Source organism: Caloenas nicobarica, chromosome 20 (assembly GCF_036013445.1).
Source record: "Caloenas nicobarica isolate bCalNic1 chromosome 20, bCalNic1.hap1, whole genome shotgun sequence".
NCBI lineage: Eukaryota > Metazoa > Chordata > Aves > Columbiformes > Columbidae > Caloenas > Caloenas nicobarica.
The window spans coordinates 5686402-5704941 of NC_088264.1; the positions used below are offsets into that span (position 1 = coordinate 5686402).

The 18540-nt window shown below is 47.9% G+C and overlaps 1 protein-coding gene across 26 annotated transcripts in view; it reads left to right on the forward strand.

Moving 5' to 3' along the window:
* The first annotated feature begins 248 nt into the window (after positions 1-248).
* ZNF648 (zinc finger protein 648) overlaps positions 249-18540 on the forward strand; it is a 43615-nt gene continuing 25323 nt past the window's right edge. For 14 of the 26 annotated variants that reach the window (XR_010607336.1, XR_010607337.1, XR_010607338.1 and 11 more), the window contains exons 1-9: positions 249-399; positions 3108-3177; positions 5669-5871; positions 7367-8599; positions 10467-10539; positions 12913-13140; positions 14964-15095; positions 16826-16992; positions 17475-17591. Coding sequence is in view for 11 of the 26 variants with exons in the window: in XM_065649174.1 (XP_065505246.1) it covers positions 7480-8646 (1167 nt within the window). In the remaining 15 variants the exon portion in view is untranslated. The other 12 variants (XR_010607331.1, XM_065649174.1, XM_065649180.1 and 9 more) reach the window with 12 other exon arrangements.

The following is an 18540-nucleotide window of genomic DNA, read 5'->3' on the forward strand; positions in this document are numbered from 1 at the left end:
CACTGGGGGTGTCACAGGGGCTGGTCTCTGGTCTGTGTGTCACTGAGGGTGTGACAAGCGCCACTCCCCCGCTCTGCCAGTCACCGGGGCTTTGAGCACGAACAAACCGCCCCCGCTGATGACGCAAGCGCCGCCCGACAGCCGAGCTGCGGCCGCCGATTGGCGGCAGGAGCTGTCCGTCAGGTGGAGGCGGGGCTATGTTGCGTCATCAGCCGGGGCGGTTTGTCTCCCTCCTCCCCGCGGAGGGTCCCGGCGCAACATGGCGGCAGCCGGCGGGGCCGGGCCCTGAGCGCCGCTGCCCTCGCCCGGCGCGGGGGGAACGCGGCGGCCGCCGCTGCTCCGCTTGCGGGGCCGGGACCGCCGCGGGGGGCAGCCCATGGCCCGGCCCCGCCGCTCACGGTGAGGGGGTGCGGGCGGCGGGGGCCGCTGCGGGGAGGGCCGGGCCGCGGGCGGTGTGAGCTCCCTCATGGCCGTCGCCCTTCTGCCCTGGGAGGAGAGAGGGGCGAAGGGGCCGGGGAGCTCCCCTCAGGGGGCTTTGTGGTGTCTCGGGTGTCGTGCCGTGTTTCAGTCAGACCCGCTCGCTCGGTTTCCTTTTTAATCAAAAGCTTGCAGAGGGTGTATGTTTTCCTGGGGCACCCCTGGAAACATCCCCCTTACACCTAATGAGGTACTGCAGTAAAAGTCCTTTATGCTGAATGGTTATTTGCATAGATTATCAACTGCTTCTCTGACTCAACCAAGAGTTACAATAAAAACAAGTAAGTACAGACCAAGGGTTATTGTGATAACTGTTCAGCAGTTACGAGTTTCTTCTCTAACAAGCTTGTTTGTGCATTCTGTGGCATTTCAGAACTAAGCACCTATCAGGAACATGTGCATTTGACAAATACACGTCTAAAACCGTGGCCAGCCTTTGCAGGAGGCAATAGGGAATGGATGTTCTTGCATACGCACCTTCTGACCTGCACCAGAAGGGTCACCTTGTTGCTTTGCAGGCTTCTTTACGGTCTTGCACGTCCAGCACTCGAATTGAGCAGTCAGAGTTGGGCTGGGGGTGTTTGCGAAATCAAACAGTAGTTTTGCATAGAAATTTGCTGGCCATCTAGATCAAAATGTGTAAAAGAAAGTTTGAGAAACTAAAGCATGCCACAAAGTTATTATTCAAGTAGCCTGCTTCTTGTAGTCCTTGCTTAGTTTCTTTCTTCCTTTTAATTGTTTCATGTTCTTTACAGCTTGACTCTAGATTTTCTAGCTGTATCTGACTTTGGCTGTGGTTATGGGTCGTTTTCTCAGTGTATTCTTTCTTCCGAATGCGTTGTTTGTGAGATGCCAGTTGACTGGGACCCAAAGACCTTGAAGATCCTGGCAAGCCTCACAGGAAAAAGCGTGTTATGCTAACAGGCTGGAGCTGGCCAGAGGCAGTGGAACGATTCCCTGCTCCAGGTGATCTGAGAGAGAACAGCATCAGAGATCCTGAACTCTGTTTTGATCACTGTCTCAGCAGGGTACTGCTGGAGTGCTGGCTGCTCGCTCTCCCTCGCTGTGAGTGTAGCGTGGGGTACGATCAGCTCTGGTGGCGTTCTTGCAAAATGAGTATCTCTAACTCCAAACAGCTGTTGTTAGACTTTTACCAGGGTTCAGTGCGCTAAAGACAGCCCATCCTTCCCCTGGGGAGTTAAAAGTCCAAGCTTCAACCAAATATCAGTTAAGTTGTGCTGAATTTAGCTCCTACTTAGAAGAAAACTTGTTCTTTTCTTGTTGTTTTATGTAAAAGATTCTAAAGCTCTTGCGTATTTAATGTGTTTGTGACAGTCTTAAAACAAAGTAGCTGGGCGAGAAACCTATGTGGCCAGTAAAAATTCAAATTTGATGGGATATGATTTTTAAACCCTTCATAAAATACGTTAAGCTCCCATTGCGGGAGCTTAAAACTTCAACTCCTTCAGAGGGGGAGCCGTGACTTGATCAGCCAGTGTTGTTCAGACTAATAACAAAAAGACCATGCTATGGTTTATTTAAACAGGAATGCCACCTCTTAAAAAGAAATTAAAACCCCAGAGTCTAAGCTTTGCCTTTGATAGAAGGGGAAGGTACTGGGAAAAGCCGATTAAGGCACTTAAAAATGGTCTCCAAAGGAAAAGGATTTTGCACAAACTTATGCCAGTGAAGTAGAGCTGCTCAGAGTTCGATGGACGGCAAGTAAGTTTGCACTTTTTAGCGAATTGGACAGAAATATGAGTGTAGAGTCTAATCCTTTTAAAAAAAAAAAATTAAAAATTACTCCAAAGCAGATCTAACTGACAAATAGATTACAGATACTGATCTGACAGGCTCTTCGCACTTAAAACACAAAATTGAGGTAGCATAAAGAAAAAGAAGGATTTGGGATCCGTATACATGTGTTGGGAATATAAATGTAGGACAAGTGCAAAGCACCAATAATGTAATTTTAATAGGGATCATATATTGTAAAAGATAGGTGTTTCACTTATTTTTTTGCTTCCTTCCACTTGAGGATTACAGCCTGGTTTTTTTGTGTGTGCTATATGGGAAAGGCTGATGGGAAAGGCTTAGAATGCAGAATTTAATGAAATGTGTTCATAAATACAACAGATGAAATAGCAGGCAGAGTACCTTCCAAATAGCTTGGTATTAGGAGGAAAAATTAAAATATCTGGAACTTGATAGAACTAAGTACATTTGTCTGAAGACTAATGTACATGAGGCAAGACCACCAAAATTCATTTTTTATTTTAGGTTAAAAGGGAAACATTAGTAAAGTGGCCTGTTCTTCATTACTGAAAGCAAGAGGCTGGTTTTGGGTCTGTGCTCATGAATTTTATGACTGTGTTGACACTTTTGTCAGTCTTAAGTGTTGGGGTGTGTACATACTGGTTTTATTACCTTGCCATAGGAGCCCTTTTGTGTCTCATCTTGCACCAACAACAGAAGACATGATGCACTGAATAGAGTTGCCCAGAGTCTTTGATCTAGCCCAGGAGACACCATTTGGAGTGTTCTGCATCATTTATTACTACTCAATTAAACTGACGCCTTAAATGCTAACTTTGCCTGGCAGATAATGAAATTTTTGTTTCTTTTCCAAGGAAGCTGACGTGAAATCAACCATGAGAGGTCCCAGGACTTTGCACTGCCTGTCTCCACAGTTGCTAACAAGTAAGCACTATATGGTGGACTTGGTTTCTGTTAACAATGGTTGTTGCACAGGTGAGGAACACTCAGGTGGTTCCAGACAAGCCTCAGAAAGGGTGGGCTGCAAAGTCAGTCTGCAGCTGGTGATGGAGGAAGATTACTCGTCACCTTCTAGTCCTGGGCACATCCTGCTAGATATTCAGTCCGACAAAAAATCCATCTAGAACTGCAGCGCTATGAAGAGGAGACCTTTGAAACTTCCTACCAGAAGCACAATTCAACCAACTCCCCAACTCTGACTTGTAGTGCAAAGATGAATGGTCAGAATGCTTTTCCCTCGAACACTGAGGAGCCTCAAGAGGGGATAACTGAAGATGATGAAAGCATCATTCCTATCGATGCTTTTGAGGAGAAGGAGGATGAGGAGGGTCTGGAACCCATATCTGCAGATACTTTGACCATTTCTTCCACAATCCCTGTGAGGAACACCGTTGTTTGCTGACATGAGGCCATTCCTTGGCAGCTGCAGGAGGAAATACTGCTGTTGTATCAGGTTGAAGTCTACAGAGATGTGCAGCTGGTGGATATGATCAGGACTGGCTGGACTTACCTGGGCATCTCCGCTTCTAAGGTTGACATGTTAAATTTAGAGCTTTCATGTACACATGATCTCCAAGTTACGGTGGTGTTGTCTGTATTATCACCGCTCTCTGGGCTGGTTTTGCGGGAGTGTCACTGGCCAGAATGACTCATCCTTCTCTTCTTTCCGTACATCCTCTCATGTTTTAATGCATTAGTTGTAATAAACCATGATTTGGATTTTTAAAAAATGGCCATTTATCACCTGCACCCCACACAAGTGTGCTTGGCTGTGGAGATACTGGTGCCAAATGTGCTTATATGTCACTGGAGTTTTCCTGATGAGAACTGATGAACCCAGGGGAGGGTTGTGTCCCTGTCCTCCAGAAGGGAGGTGGAAGGGGTAGGTGATTTGTGAGTCTTGGCGCTAGGTTGAAGAAAGCCTTTACCCTGCCCAGCTGCTGCAGTGCAGTAAGAAACATCTGAGAATTTTATATTCAGAAAAAAGATAATAAAAATAATGAAAATGATCTGAGGTTTTTTTCGTAGTTTGTGAGAGTTGCAATGACGGTTCTTTCTCTGCAAGGTTCACCATCCTAAGCAGCATGTGGGTTTCTCATGGATTCAAGGGCTGTTGTTAAAGGAATGTTGCTAATTTATTTTTTAACTGCCTCATCTGAAGAAACTGAACTGCCACTTACTGTGCTCTCAAAAGTGGCTTGCTTTTCTGTGTGAAATGAGTTGGTACATTTATTTTCCTCACCCTCAGCTCCCAGCAGAGTAGTTTCTGGTTTCATGTTCATTTTTAGAGATCTGTGAGATCACCAAAAAGCAGAACGTTGGACGTTTTTATATACTACATTTGCATAATTTGCTAGTAATGCACGCTCTTGTTAATTTTTAATTTCAGTTCTGCATTTGGTATTAATTGCAGAAGCCCATTTGCAAAAGTGAGAGTTTTGTTTAGCTGTCCAGTGTGCAGCACGCTGCAGCATTACACGCAGGAGCAACCTCTGCAAGATTGCACAGTGATGTTGGAGAGTAGTTTTGACTGCAGAAAGCGCAGGACTGGTCTGTGTGATAATGAAGGGACAAATGCAGAGTGCCGAGGGGACCGAGTCACTGGTTGAACAGCAGCTGTTGGGAGTTTCCCAGCGGTGCTGCTGTGGGGATTGGACCTTGGATGGCCGGTGTTGAGCAGTTATTTTAATGATGGGAATGTAAAAATGGACATGCAGGAGTGAAATGGGCTGGCAGGGAGTATGAACAGGAGGGAGGGCTGCAGAGCTACGGAAGAATGAGACAAATTTCAGAAATGGTGAGAATTTCTGCTCCATATTGGTGGGTTATCAGCTGATAAAAGCATGGAGGGAAGGAGCCTGAGAACACCTACAGATTCTGTACTGTGGTTTTGAAAAAGGCAAATAGGATCCTCAGATGTGTTGGGCAAAGGACTTCCACTATGAAATAGTGATGCTGTGAAATGCCCTGGAGAGACTTCACTGAAGATCATCGAGAGGTTCTGGGCACTTGGGGCGAAGAAATATTAAAGTTGGACGTGAAGCACAGAAGTCAGGGATATGGATCGAGTCTTCCTGACAAGCAAAGCCTGAAAGCGACTCCAGTCACTGCCAAACTTCCGTGGGAAGATGCACATTTATTGCTATTTAGGGAAGAAAAAATGAAAACCACCCTATGAATTGCTGCAGGGCAGCGCTTGACCCCCCTGGGATGTCTCCCCGATGCCCCACTTGGTGTTGCCAGAGTGGGGGCTGGTTCGGGGGGGTGGTTTTCCGTGGATCCCTCCCTGCTGCTGGCACTGCCGGCCACTGCAGGCCCGGCCATTGTGCTGCCTGCGATTGCGCCGAGGAGACAAAAAAAAATATTTTTTTTTCTTTTTATTTATTCTTTTTATTTATTCTTTTAAACTCTACAGCGGGATTTAAATACTCTCCCACCCCTGTGGAAACCAGATGGGCCTTTGTCCACGAGTTTTCTTAAACCGAGCAACGCCAGACACCCTTGAAAAGTTTTTTGGTTTTGTTTTGGTTTTTTTCTGCAACCAAGGCGCTAGCAGATGAGTTACATGGGTCGGGAGGCGGCGGTGTGCTGCTGGAGATGCTCAGCCCCGTGCAGGAGGTGAGGAACAGTTCGTGTTCTTTCTATTAAATTATTAAATTAATGGGAATAGTCAACGTTGGGGAGGGGGGAGTGTGATGGCTTGAGCCATTCTGTTCCAGGCAGTGAGTAATGAAGACGACTAATTCAGCTTGTTTTCTGTATCACAGCAGAAGAAAGCACAACTTGTGTCTTGAATGAAGCTGGGCTTTTTGAGATGTGAAGAAGACCTTTCACTTAATGCATGTTGCTATAGTGCCTTTATAATTATTTAAACCTACTGAAACTAAATAGACAAGCTTTATATTTATGTACACATGTAAATACAGAAATATATCCACTTTTACATACATGTTTGTATAGATATACATGCTCCTATTTCCAGAAGTCTTACCCAAACAAAACCAGTCGAAGTGAAGAAACAGTGGGGGCAAAGACAATACGGAAAAAGTAGGTGTGAAGGAGAACGTGGGGGTTGGACAAGCAGCCAAGGTATCCATCAGGATGGGAAAAAAGCACTTTGTGAGGTTAGAGTAGCAAGTCTAAACCTGAATGTAAGTTTAAACTAAGTGGGTGAAAGCTCCCTGTGGAGCTGCTATCAACAGGCGCTGCTGGGACAAATCTAGAAAAGCTTTTGCGAATCCACACTTTGGTAGGGCATAAATGAAAGCATCTTCTTCACATGAAAGTTTGTGTCTCAGGTATTTCTGACCAAATGCTCATATTTTCTGCTGGTGAGGCTGGTCTGCAAATGGAGTTTACCCAGAGAATTTGAAGCTGTTCCAGTGTATCAGCGCTGGAGGGGAGTACAAGCTGTGCTTTGAAGCCTGGGAGGACGATTAGTGAGCTTTCTGGACAGCTCTTTCATCCCTTTCCTTGCGTGTATCTTCTTTGCATGGTGCTAGCTGGTAGTGGCACAGGGACCCCAAATATCCTCAAGACAATTACAATAACACTGGTCAGGATGGGAGGCTAAAGGTGCTCTCAAGCTCTCCAGACCTCCCCTCTAGACATTGCTTTTGGTTTTGGCTGTTTGACTGATGCAGTTTCTGGATCTCAGTGTGTTACCTAACTAGTCTCTGAAATAAAACACCTTGTGACTGCTGCTCCTAGTTTGTATTTAGCAAGGTAAAAACAAGGATTGAACATGAATCTTTGGAAAAAGACCTGTGTTGGGAGCAGCTGTGGTGTAGGACTTCACCTAAAGTGTTTGCACCCCAGAGTTATGAAGGTTTCTTGTCTGTAGGTGAATTTAAAATGGAAATTGTTTATCAATTTATATTTGTAGTGAAGGCTGGATTATGGTAGAGGATTTAACTTCTTTAAATGTAGTCTGTGTTTTGTATGCTGAATGCTGATTTTCTGGATACATAATAGTAGATGATTCTGTTTCTCCTACTGAATAACTAGTAATCTGTCCCATTCTTTTAATCAGGAAAAAATCTTGCCTGTCATAACTTTGTCTTCTGTTAATACCAGAAGAAATTACTGATGAAATAGGTATTTTATTTTCTAGGGAGGACCGTGAAGAGAGCTGAGAATGAGATGGACTTTACCATGAAAGACCTGAAGCTCTTGGTATACACATCATTGATGAGCTGCAGATGAGCACAGCGTGCGCCTCAGAGGATGGATGTGAATGTGGACTGGGACTCTGAGAATAACATTTGTGACACAGGTGAGAAGCATTCAAATTATTCCAGAAAGACCACTAGGCTGGTGGGCCACGCGTCTAGCCTCCAGAAGGAGGTAGACTTGAATTACTCACAGACATGCAGTCCTTGGTGTAACTCTGCTGGACCTACAGGTAAGCAGGAGTTTCCTGCAGAGTTGCATTGTGAAGACAAAGAAACCTCTGAGATCTATTACCAGAAACAAGGTGAGACTACAGCTGGGATATTTGCCTCCTCCAGTACCAACTCTGACCTGCAGCGTGAAGATAAAAATTCACAGCGATGTTCCTCTGAGCAGTCCAAGAAACCACAGAGAAGACTGCGTGATGATAATGAAAACACTGTTCTCGCAGCTGTTTTTGGTGAAGACCGGGAGCCCATCTCTGGGGAAGCTTTGTCGTATTGGTGCAAGAAGTGCAGTTCTCCTTTCCAGGGTATGAGTGAGCTGCAGGAACATAAGCGAACCCACCTTGTGGAAAACTCATACCGATGTCCCATCTGTGCCAAAGAGTTCTTCCGTGCGGCAAATTTGCGAATGCACAAGCTCATTCATTCCAGCGACAGGCCACACAAATGTCCAGAGTGTGACAAGGGTTTCATTCGCACAGCTGATGTCTGGAGGCACCTGCGCAACGTGCACAAGATCGAGCGCTCCATGGTGATCTTGGGAAACGGCATGGCCAGGAACCCCTGGTCGATAGTGCACCGTAACCAGCACACCGTTGAGTACACTGACCAGCCTTGTGCAGAAAACCAAAAGTCTGAGGAAGACGACTATAAACCTTATGCCTGTCCAACGTGCGGCAAAGGGTTTGAGAAGCCTAACCTGCTTTCCAAACACAAGGTGATCCACCGGCAAGACAAGCCCTATAAGTGTCAGGAATGTGGCATGGCGTTTGTCCAGCTGCTCAGGCTGAAAAGACACCAGCAGACTCACTCTGGGGAACGTCCTTTCTACTGCGAGGAGTGCGGAGGGACCTTCACCCGGCTGGCATCGCTCCAGCGCCATCACCGCATCCACACTGGAGAGAAGCCCTACTCTTGCAGTTACTGTGGTCATTGCTTCACTGAGTCAGGTACCCTACGGAGGCACGAACGCACTCACAAGTTGGACAAATCTTAATTTTGAAGCTTACTTGTGATTGTGGTCTCCTTGGTTGCTTCTTGCCTGAATGAGTGCTGCTCGGTTGGGCTGGAGAAGGCACCGCATGTGCTCTGCCCAGTCCAGACCTGCTTCCCGGCAGTGGCTGTCAGGGAACACTGCATCGCGAGGATCTCTGGAACTTATACTGATAGAGATGGCACTTGCTGGCTTTAAACTGGCTTTGTATGAAAAAATAACCTAATTACCACTGAGTAATGAAATGAGAGGCTTGTAACGACTGAAATCACTCACATGTGCTAGCATTGTCTTGGTTTGCTGAACTGATGATGCACCAGCTTGAGCTTTTTGCAGGGATGCACAGGCTGAGACTTTTCTCTTCAGTCTTGGTCACTGGGTAAATTGGCCCTGCCCTCTTGAGTCTGATGGCTCTTTGGCACTGGCTTTGGAGATCTGTTGTTGCAGGTCTTTGCTAAATCAGAACAATCCAGAGTTGTCCCTCTATCCCTTCTCTCCTTGCTTTCTGCTGAGTTTTTCTTTCCATTATTTATTATTTTTTTTTAAATTTGGAGGGGAAGTATCATGTTGGTTATTTAAAAAAAAAAATCACATAACAGTTCCTTAATAAACTCAACAGTTACCAGCTGTATTTCATAAATGTTTCTATCCAAGGGAGTACTGATCCCTTATGCACTTCCGTGTGATTAGCTGATTGTCTGTTAATAATGGAAAGAGTTTTATTTTCACTATGATGGTGTGTGTTCTTGGGGTGAGAGATTTGAATACACTTTTGTCTCTGATGGAACCATGTACTCTAAATCTGTCTGAGTATTACAGTAGTAAATGTTTAAGAACACAAAATTCAAAGAGCAGGAGAAAGACCAAATTTAAGCCACTTTTGCTACTCATTTCACAGGAGTCATCTTCATTTAAATGTTTTCTCACATAAGAAAGCTTCTGATAACAAAACCGTGTTCTGTAGTGTGTCTGAGTACTACCCAAAGTGTCTGCTAGAATCTTCACTTTGATTTAGACTCAAATGGTGAGCGAAAAAAGAAAAAATCCTTAGAAACTAGCCCTGCAGACTCAGGCGGGTCCTGCTAAATACGCCAAGGCTGTAACTTCCAAAGGGGTATGTATCGCCTCAGTTATGGCAGTGGGGTTCTTTCACTTTGAAACTTAATAATGACACTTAATGTACTGTTAACCACTATGGTACACATATTCAGTTTGTCCTTAAGCTGCAGCCCTAATTTCCTTTCTGTGTCAGAAAGCTTTGCTGCCTTTCCCCTGCCAGCTGCCGTAATTTCACTAACTTCATTCTAATGCGTTCTGCCGTTTAACAGGAAGTTGTGCAGCAGGGCAAAAGTAAACCTTTGGGATAATGTACCTTTACATTTACTACCAGGCTATTTAATGTAAAGCACAGATTATGCCATTGGTTTGCATATTCCACAGAGAAAAAAAAATATGACTGTTGCATTCCCCTGGATTTCTGCGCAGTTATGAAGTCCAAGCTCTGTGTCTCAGAACTTGAGCTGAATGTGATGTCGTTGGTGGGTGATGGCAGCTTAGCACCTTCCACAACAGCTGAGCACGTGTTTCACAGTTGTGGGTTCTGTGGTGTTTGCTGTGAGGTCCTTGGCTCAGATCACGCTGAACCACTGTCCGCAGCAACACTTCAGCTTGATTGTGAATGAGAGAGTAATTATCTTGGCCTCATGAATGGGTGGTTTTAATTTCATTGTTCAAAAAAGTCTCCAGATGAGGGAACTGATCAGCATCCCACTTCTTAGGGATGTGTTATATTGTCTCTGAAATGATGTACTTTTGTTACGCAGATATCTCTGCCGGGATGGCTCTGGACCCTTCACTACATCTGTGAATGAAACTTCTCCAAACTCCCCTCTGCAGGTAGTTCCAGTATGGTTTTAGGTTTCTGAAGGGCTTTTGATGGGGCAGACTCTGGAGCAGCACATACCCACTATGGTTCTGGGCTTCATCCCTCCTTATGGGCAAAGGGGATGCTCATCCTAAAACCCCACAGAACCCTCTTCTCCCTTCCAGAAGCTCAGTGCTAAATGCCAGCCCAGGATATACTCAGCTTCACTATGCATAAGAGAGACTAAAATCTGGGGATACTCTGACTCTGGAAACATCAGAGATTTTCCTGTAGTGGTGTTTGTCTCCTGCTGCAAATGAACCCGGCGTAGCAGAAAGGGTGGAAGGAAGGGCCAGAGATGGGTGCCCTTGGTTGATGGGCTGAAGCGTACGCTGGAGGTAATGATGAGGGCCAGGGTGACTTGAGGTTGTGTCAAGAAGCATGAGGTTCATGTGAAGAGCATCCTGGGGCCTGGATATCTCTGCTGTCATTTGAAAAACCCTTGGGTTCTGGCATTTGGAGATGCAGCAATAACTAGCAATTAATTATCAAGAAAGAAATTAAAAAAAAAAAAAAAAGGAAGAAATGCTTCTTGCCCTTTTGTTCTTCATAAGAGATGGGCGAGAACAGGATGTTCCCAGCAGTAACTTTTCATTATTTCACTACTGCACATCTCTCTTACACTGCAAGTTAGAAATGTCAGTTTAATATTCTTTTAATTGCCTCAGCTATCAGGTGGCTGAGAAAAACCATTTTTCCCAAATGTCTAGTCCCTGTTCTTGCTCTCAAAAAGCAGCTTATTGCTGTAGAAACGCAGTGCACTTCTGCTTTGAAAAGGGGCTCTCCCAGGAGGAGAGCGAGGGGTGAAAATATTTTGCCTGTAATTACTGTGTCCTGTGTACTCGGTGTGAAAGGGAAGGGTTGTGTTTTGCAACGTTCATCTCAGCCACTCATATACACAGCGAGGATGAAGATGTTTCCCTGAAGAAGGTTTTGTCACTGTCTGATTGTTCCTTGGCCACCATGCAAACAGTTTCTCCCTCCCCACAGGTCCAGCGTGTGTGTTTCTGTCTCTCCCCGGTGCAGAAGCTTTCCCGCAGGGATATTTTCTCCCTGCTTCTCTTACTGCCTGTCTTGCACACGCTACTCAGCTTTTCCTTCCTTACAGTGGGGATTTCTGTCTCCTCTCTGGCACCGGAATCAAACTTTTTCCCCTGACTCACTTTGTAGGCAATTCCAGTGCCGAGGGCTCTTTATTTAGGATTAGCAGAAATTAAATCTCAAAAAGCCCTGGCAACAGGTAATATTTCAACAAAAACACTATGAAGTAGCCTTCAATCCTGTACTACTGATCAGAGCTTTGCACGTGCAAGTACAAGAATATGATCCTGCTTTCAGGAACTGGGGGAGCTCATGGCAGAGGGCAGTTACCCCCAGGCTGCACTCGGACCATCTTGAAGATGGTCCGGAGCACAGTCCCACTTGCCAAGTTGGATGCATGACAAAGTCATTGCCATCCCACTGCCTGCTCCCTGGGTGCTCGTTTCCTCTGGTTTTCCTCTCTTGGACAACATGCACGCAGTAAATGAGAGTGTGTGTCTTGGAGACAGCTCTAGATCTAGTAACTCGAAGGAATTGATGTTGCGGCGGCCACAGGAAACCAGAGACATGCAAACCCATTTCTCTGGAGTGGGAGCCAAGTGGGCCACGAGGTCACTGCTGAGTGACAGTGTTTGTGAGCACATGTGAGCAGGCTCCTTCAGCAGGGCCCTGTTGCTTCCCTGAGGACTGAAACCATTATTTATTGCAGGGATGTGGTATAAATGAACTGACTTCTCAAACCGTATTCTCCGTTTTTTACAATGAGGGTGGTGAAACACTGGCCCAGGTTGGCCAGAGAGGTGGTGGATGCGCCATCCCTGGAGACATCCCAGGCCAGGCTGGATGGGGCTCTGGGCAACCTGAGCTGGTGAAGACGTCCCTGCTCATGGCAGGGGGGGCACTGGGGGAGCTTTGAAGGTCCCCTCCAACCCAAACCATTCTGTGATTCTATAAAGTCATGGGGAGAGATCTGCAGGGGTTGGGGGCAGGTTCAGCTCATTAGAGTGAGAGGAGCAGCATCACTGGGGCCAGCTGAGGCCCCTTCACAAGCAACAAAGAGAGCAGAGACCAGGGCTGGAGCTCCATCCCTAACACAGATTGCTAAATTAGTGTCGGGCTGGCATAGTGTTGTGGTGATCCTGGCATTGCTGGTCCCCCTCCAGCCATGCTGAGTGTTTTGGGGTATCTGGAGGGGTCCTTCCCCATGCACAGCTCCATCCCTGCCCAGGGCAGGCAGGCCCAAGGGAAAAATAAATACTGCAGAAGAAAACAGTAATTTTGATCAATATTGCTCTCTCCTTCAGGATCTTGAAATAGGGGATAAATGTTGTCAGGGAAAAATACAATGAACTGTCCTCCCTGCTCGGATGTGTGAGTAATGTGTTCTCCCAGGCTGGTTTCTCACTCTGTGCTGAAGGTGCAGCCAAGAAAAAGCCTTATGAGATGCCATATACTAAGAAAGCATCAAGTTGTACAACCTGGGTGAGAAAATGGTGATGTGAGAAGAATGTCACAATATCTACAGTGTGCAGGTGAGTGCATTTTGCAGGGGGGGCAGGGGGAAGTCCTCCCTTTTTCCTTGCAGTCCCTGGACTGATCTGAGATCCGCCTGGTATTTTCCCTGCTTGCTTGTGTTAGATTATGGGATAAATACCGCATTGCTTGCAATGGTGGGAGGGAACCCAAATAATACCCTGTCCTGACTGCTGCCAGGCCCATTGGAGGAGCCATCGGAGGCACAAAGGCAGATGGGAACCCAAACTAGAGGCTCAGAGGAGGGGACACCCTGGCGGGGCTCCCCTGGGGCTGTCTGAGGAGACCCCCAGTCTCACGGGCTGTCAGGCTGAGGCAGGTGGAGCAGGTGTCCTGAACACTTCTGACACTGATGTCCCTGCTTTTTGGGGATGTCCAAGGCCAGCTCCTGGGGAGTCCGTGCCACAGCTGCGTATCCAGGTGCCAGCAACTGGGAAGACTGGGATCCAGGAGCAGCTAGTTGGCAGACCATGCGTCTGAGGCCACGTGGGTGGAAAATGTAGGAAATAATACTGCAGCATTTAGCAAGGGCACAGCAAATCTCAGTGCCAGACCTGACAGGAGAGGAAGGTGATTTTGCTCTTTAAACAAGCCTGGCTTGCTCATTCACACTCTTCCTCACAGCCACACCAACACCAGGACACATGGATACGTGGCGTGTCCAGCAGCCAGCGTGTGTCCGGATGGGCTGTCTATGACACCGCGGGGACAAGGGACACTGGCTCTCAGCTCCCCTCAGGTCTCCAAGCCCGCAGTTGTTGGGTGATCCCGTGCTGGTTTTGACAGTGCATTCCTGCACCCTTTAGGACTCGACAGCGATGTGAGCTCAGACACCTCGGTTAATCTCGGCATCCTGGAGCGTGAATGTTGTGGATCTCTTGTGATAACTCGCTGCAGCCCTAAAGCGGAGGTGGCAGATGCACTCGTTAGATTTGTGCTCACTCTCGATAACAGGAGACAGAGCCATCCCCACGCAGAAAAGCACTTTCTCTTTTTTGGTGATGGAAAAACACCTTAAAATTGGTTTTTATTTTTTCTTTATGACTATTTTAGTACTGACGCTCCTGCTCTGTTAGAGATCCTTCATTGTTTCCAAATTCTGCCATGGCATCTGGCCTCAAAACAAGCCCCCTTGGTCCAGGGGCTGGAACCCACATCTTGGATAATTTTTCTTTTGGAGTGTATTGCTTAGCACTTGATTGTCTCAGATCCTACCACGGAATTTAAAGCAGAGCCATCAGCCTTCTGGGCCTGCTGGTCTTGGCTGGTCCTCAAGCACTCTGTATTTTGGCAGGTCTCACCTCAGTGGATCCAACTGCTCTTCCAATATAAAGCGGGAATTGATAATGATGATTATGTTAGTTCATGCTAGAGCTCTTCTCAGCCCTTACCGCTATTCCAGATAAAGGTTATGTATCTTAAAGGTTACATATGATAAAGGATATATATTATAAATTTTACATACCTTAAAGGTTATATATTATGAAGGATATCCCTCACATCTAACCACTTTGCACTTCCAACAATAGCAATTACACAAAGTCTGCTGGACACAGCTTGTATTGTCCAGCAAGAAATTCTGGTACCTGCTCCCCCCAGCCCAGCATTCTCTAGTTCATGCAAGAAATAATGTTGTTCTCTGTTTCCTACAGCAGCACTGCTGTGTTTGTAAGTTCACGTAAGAAGTCATCTAGACCCCTGCAGAGGTCCTATCATGCGATGCCTCCTGTTGACTTTCAGACAGGCTTCAGGGGTAGTCCCCACCATCATACATTAATTGGGAAGGGGAATCTGCATTTCTCCTTTGGTTTTTTGCCTGCAGTGACCTCCAGCAATGTGTTACCATGTCATCTTTCCTGACCCTGTCCCTCTCAAAGATCAAGGCAAGTGTCAGCCTTCGTCTGTGTTGGTGATGTATAAACCCAGTCCTGCTTCTGGAAATCTCCTGTCTCAGGTGGGTAATCTCAATTATAAACTGCCCAGCCTCTTAGAAAATATCAGCTTAGAAGCATTTAACAACTATAGCCTCAAACCAAATTCCTTCTCTAAAGGTTAAACTTCCAAACGGCAGATAATTACCACTCCTCCCTTCTGACTTAGGCTGTAGAAACAGTATTGTGGGTGCTTTAAAGTTTAAAATAAGTGAGTGTCTGTTAGCATGGCTGTTAAAAAAAAATATCATGTTTGTGTTTCCTGATGATGAACCCAAGGCAGAGGGAGCTGGAGGTGTGTGTGCGCACAGCAGGTGAGTCGCCAGCAGAGCCCAGGGCAGCGCTCGGTGCCAGGCTCTTGCTCCACGGTGGTTCTGAGCAAGCTGGGGTGGAGGAGGACCCAGCCTGGGTGGCAGAGGCAGGCTGGCATGTCCTGCCGATCAGCAGGCAGCAGATGGCAATGTCACCCTGCGAGAACCGCAGGCAGGCAGGGATGCAGGTAGGTGCTTGCTGTACTGGCAGCTTGGGGATAGGGGACAAAGTGACCTCCTTGGCAGTGGGTCCAGCTTCTTTAGAAGAGAGATTCAGGCAGCATTGGGTGCCTGGCAGAGCTGCACCTTGGCCTGGGGCTGGCTCGGCTCCCTGTTCCCTGTGGCCATCCAGGCAGGAGAGCTGAGCGAGGGGGCAGGCAGGGACACCCCCTTCTACCTGTCGCTGTCCCATCCCGCCTGGCAAAGGCTGCTGTGAGGCTGCCCGCAGCAAGCCGGTCACAGCTGGAGTAGCCCCAAGATGTAAAATAGCCCAGACTGGCACTTGCCAGGCTGCCGGGGTTATGATTTTGACATCTGGGGAAACTGAGGCAGGGAGTGTGCCTGTGAACAGGTACTGGAGACACTATGGAGCTGGTCAGCTGTTATTTTTAGTAGTGGGGTGAAGCTGCTCCTACAGCCGAGCGAGGTAAAGGCTTGGTGTGCCTGGGACATGAGCTTCAGCAGGGTGTTGTGCCTTGTCTCCCTGCCTCACGCAGGTGGCAGCGGGTATTTTTGTGGTGCAGCCGGCTGGGGGGCCCAGATGGCCACTCAGGGACTGCTCTTGTGCCCTGCAGAGCCCAGTGGGATGGAAAGCTGGACTGTTCCTGCATCTATCACTGCCCCACGTCCCGGGGCCATGGGGCTGTCCCAGAGCTGTACCTCGGGGACTTTGTGCGGCCGTGCATTTTCTATCTGATGGGAGGAGAGCCAGTGCTGAAAGCATTTTCATCTCTTTTTCTCTGAGCGGTTCCATCCCATCCTTTATCAGGCGGGGCTGCTGAGCTCAGGGGAATGGGAGCTGTTTGCCTGCTCGGGGCAGGGTGCCAAGGAGTGGCCGTGAGGTTTGCTGACGTTCCTGGGCAAACAAGATGCTGGCGACTGCATCAGTGACACAGGAAAAGGGCCTGGCATCAGCCCTGGGTGCAGGTGCGATCCCCTGGGTGCTGCCACTGCAAGTAACATCCGCAACAAAGAGCTTGTGAAGGAGAGGCCAGAAGGTGCTAAGAAATAATTTGGTGTTGTCAAAGGGTGTGCTTTGGGTCCCCTTGGCCTCCCCATTGCCCGGCTCCAGCACGTGTCACCTTGGTTTGGGATCAGTGTGTTCCCCGGGGAGCAAGGTGCTGAACCACGCTTACCAGGGCCATCCTCCTTTTCCCGAGCAGGAACGCCCCAAATTGGCACAGGGCCCTGCCAGTGCTAAAAAACAAATTAATGTCTTCTAGCCGAGCGCTCCTGATTCAGCATTTCCCCTGCCAGCGCTTTACAGCAGGTGTGAGATAACAAGAAGACACTGTGTGCAGACGGGTGACGGTTGTCCCAGCTGGGTATCTCCTGATTAGATGCAATACAGAAATCCCTGCTATGGACTCTCAGTGTGCTGCAGCCAGAGGTAAGGTTTGGCAAAAGGGTAAGTGGGTCATGGAAACTGGGATGGGTCCTTGTGGTGCCCCTGTCACCAACCCTTAGCTGTATCCCCGACTCCGTGCTAAAGGATGCGGGTGCCTTGGAAGGTGCTGGTTTTGGGATGCTCCTTAATTTTATGCCAGAACGCATCAGGTCTGCCTGGCCTGAGACTTATTACTTCATTTAGGACTTTGTGTGGTTCTGGTTTCTTTTTGCATTTCCCTAAAGCATGGTGGTGGTGTGTGCTAGACAGTGGCCAGGCTCTGCTGCAGCAGCTGCCTTTTGGGGGAAGGAGAAGTGTCCTGGGCTGATTTGTCTATGAAACACCACAAATGGTGCTTGTGAGAGAGAAATCAGACCGAATGCCAGGTCCTGAGATGGGCACTGAGTTTTCAAGCTGGCCTCTGTGTTGATACTGTGTGTGGTTTCATGTGCTCCTCCCTTCTGAAATTATGCTTTGGTTTACAGGAAAGACATGACTTTTCGGGTTAGCCCTTAGCTGAGACACTGGTCTCAACTGGAGGAGCACCAGGGAGACCCAGGCACAGTGTGGAGGTGCAGAGGTCTTCTCTGTCGAAGAGGATGGTAAGTGTGGTATGTGACAAGCAGGGACTGATGGCAGAGAGGGGTCCAGGCATCCAGAGCAGGGGACTGGCAGTGCTAGCAAAGCCCTGGCTAGAAATGGGGAGGAAGGAAACCCTGCCCTGGAATCACATGCAAAACTGAGCCAGATCCTTCTCCACTTGCTTTGTGTCCTGATCACCTAGAAGTCCCGGAAAAATTAATGGAGAAGGGACAGCAATCAGAACTTGGATGCATTGCAGGATAGTGCTGACCTTCCCCTGCTGCAGAGATAAGGAATATGCAGTCTTTGCAGTCAGGCGAAGGAGCCAGCTTCAGGCCAGGACATGACTATCTAGCTGGACGTTGCCTGTGCCACGTAAACCTGCTGGGAGTCAGATTGCTGTCAGCATTATAAACCTCTATCATTTTCTGTACACCAACAGGCCTTATCTCCTAAAGTGAATCTTATTAACTAGGAGCGGACTTTGCTGCCTGTATTGTAGTCTTTAAACCTCATTTGAGGTTCTGCATCCTCAGATGAATTGGAGGGGGTTTGACAGGTCAGAAGAAAAGTAAGACAAGGTGGTTTGTTCCAGTGTGAGCTGCCCTGAGCCATGGCTGTCCTGCCAGCCCCATGGCTGGGTGCTGCTTCAGGAGCAGCTCCAGGTTTACTGCCACGTGATGGCAGGGATCCAGGCTGGTCTGGGGGCTCTGCCAAGCTCTGGGCTTCTACTCTGCACCGGAGCAACCCAGGTCCATCGCACCTGCAGGGCCTCCGCAGGGTTCTGCCGACTCCAGCCAAATGAGTTGGGAAGTTCTTTCTGCCCAAGTTTGCAGTAGGAGGCTGCCCTTGCTCTGCGGTTCCCCAGGCTGGTTCAGAGGGGCTCAGCAGAGGCACTCGCACACCTCACACTCCTCACAGCCACTGAGTCCATCGGTAGTGGACTGGGCTACAGCTAACCTTGCCTAC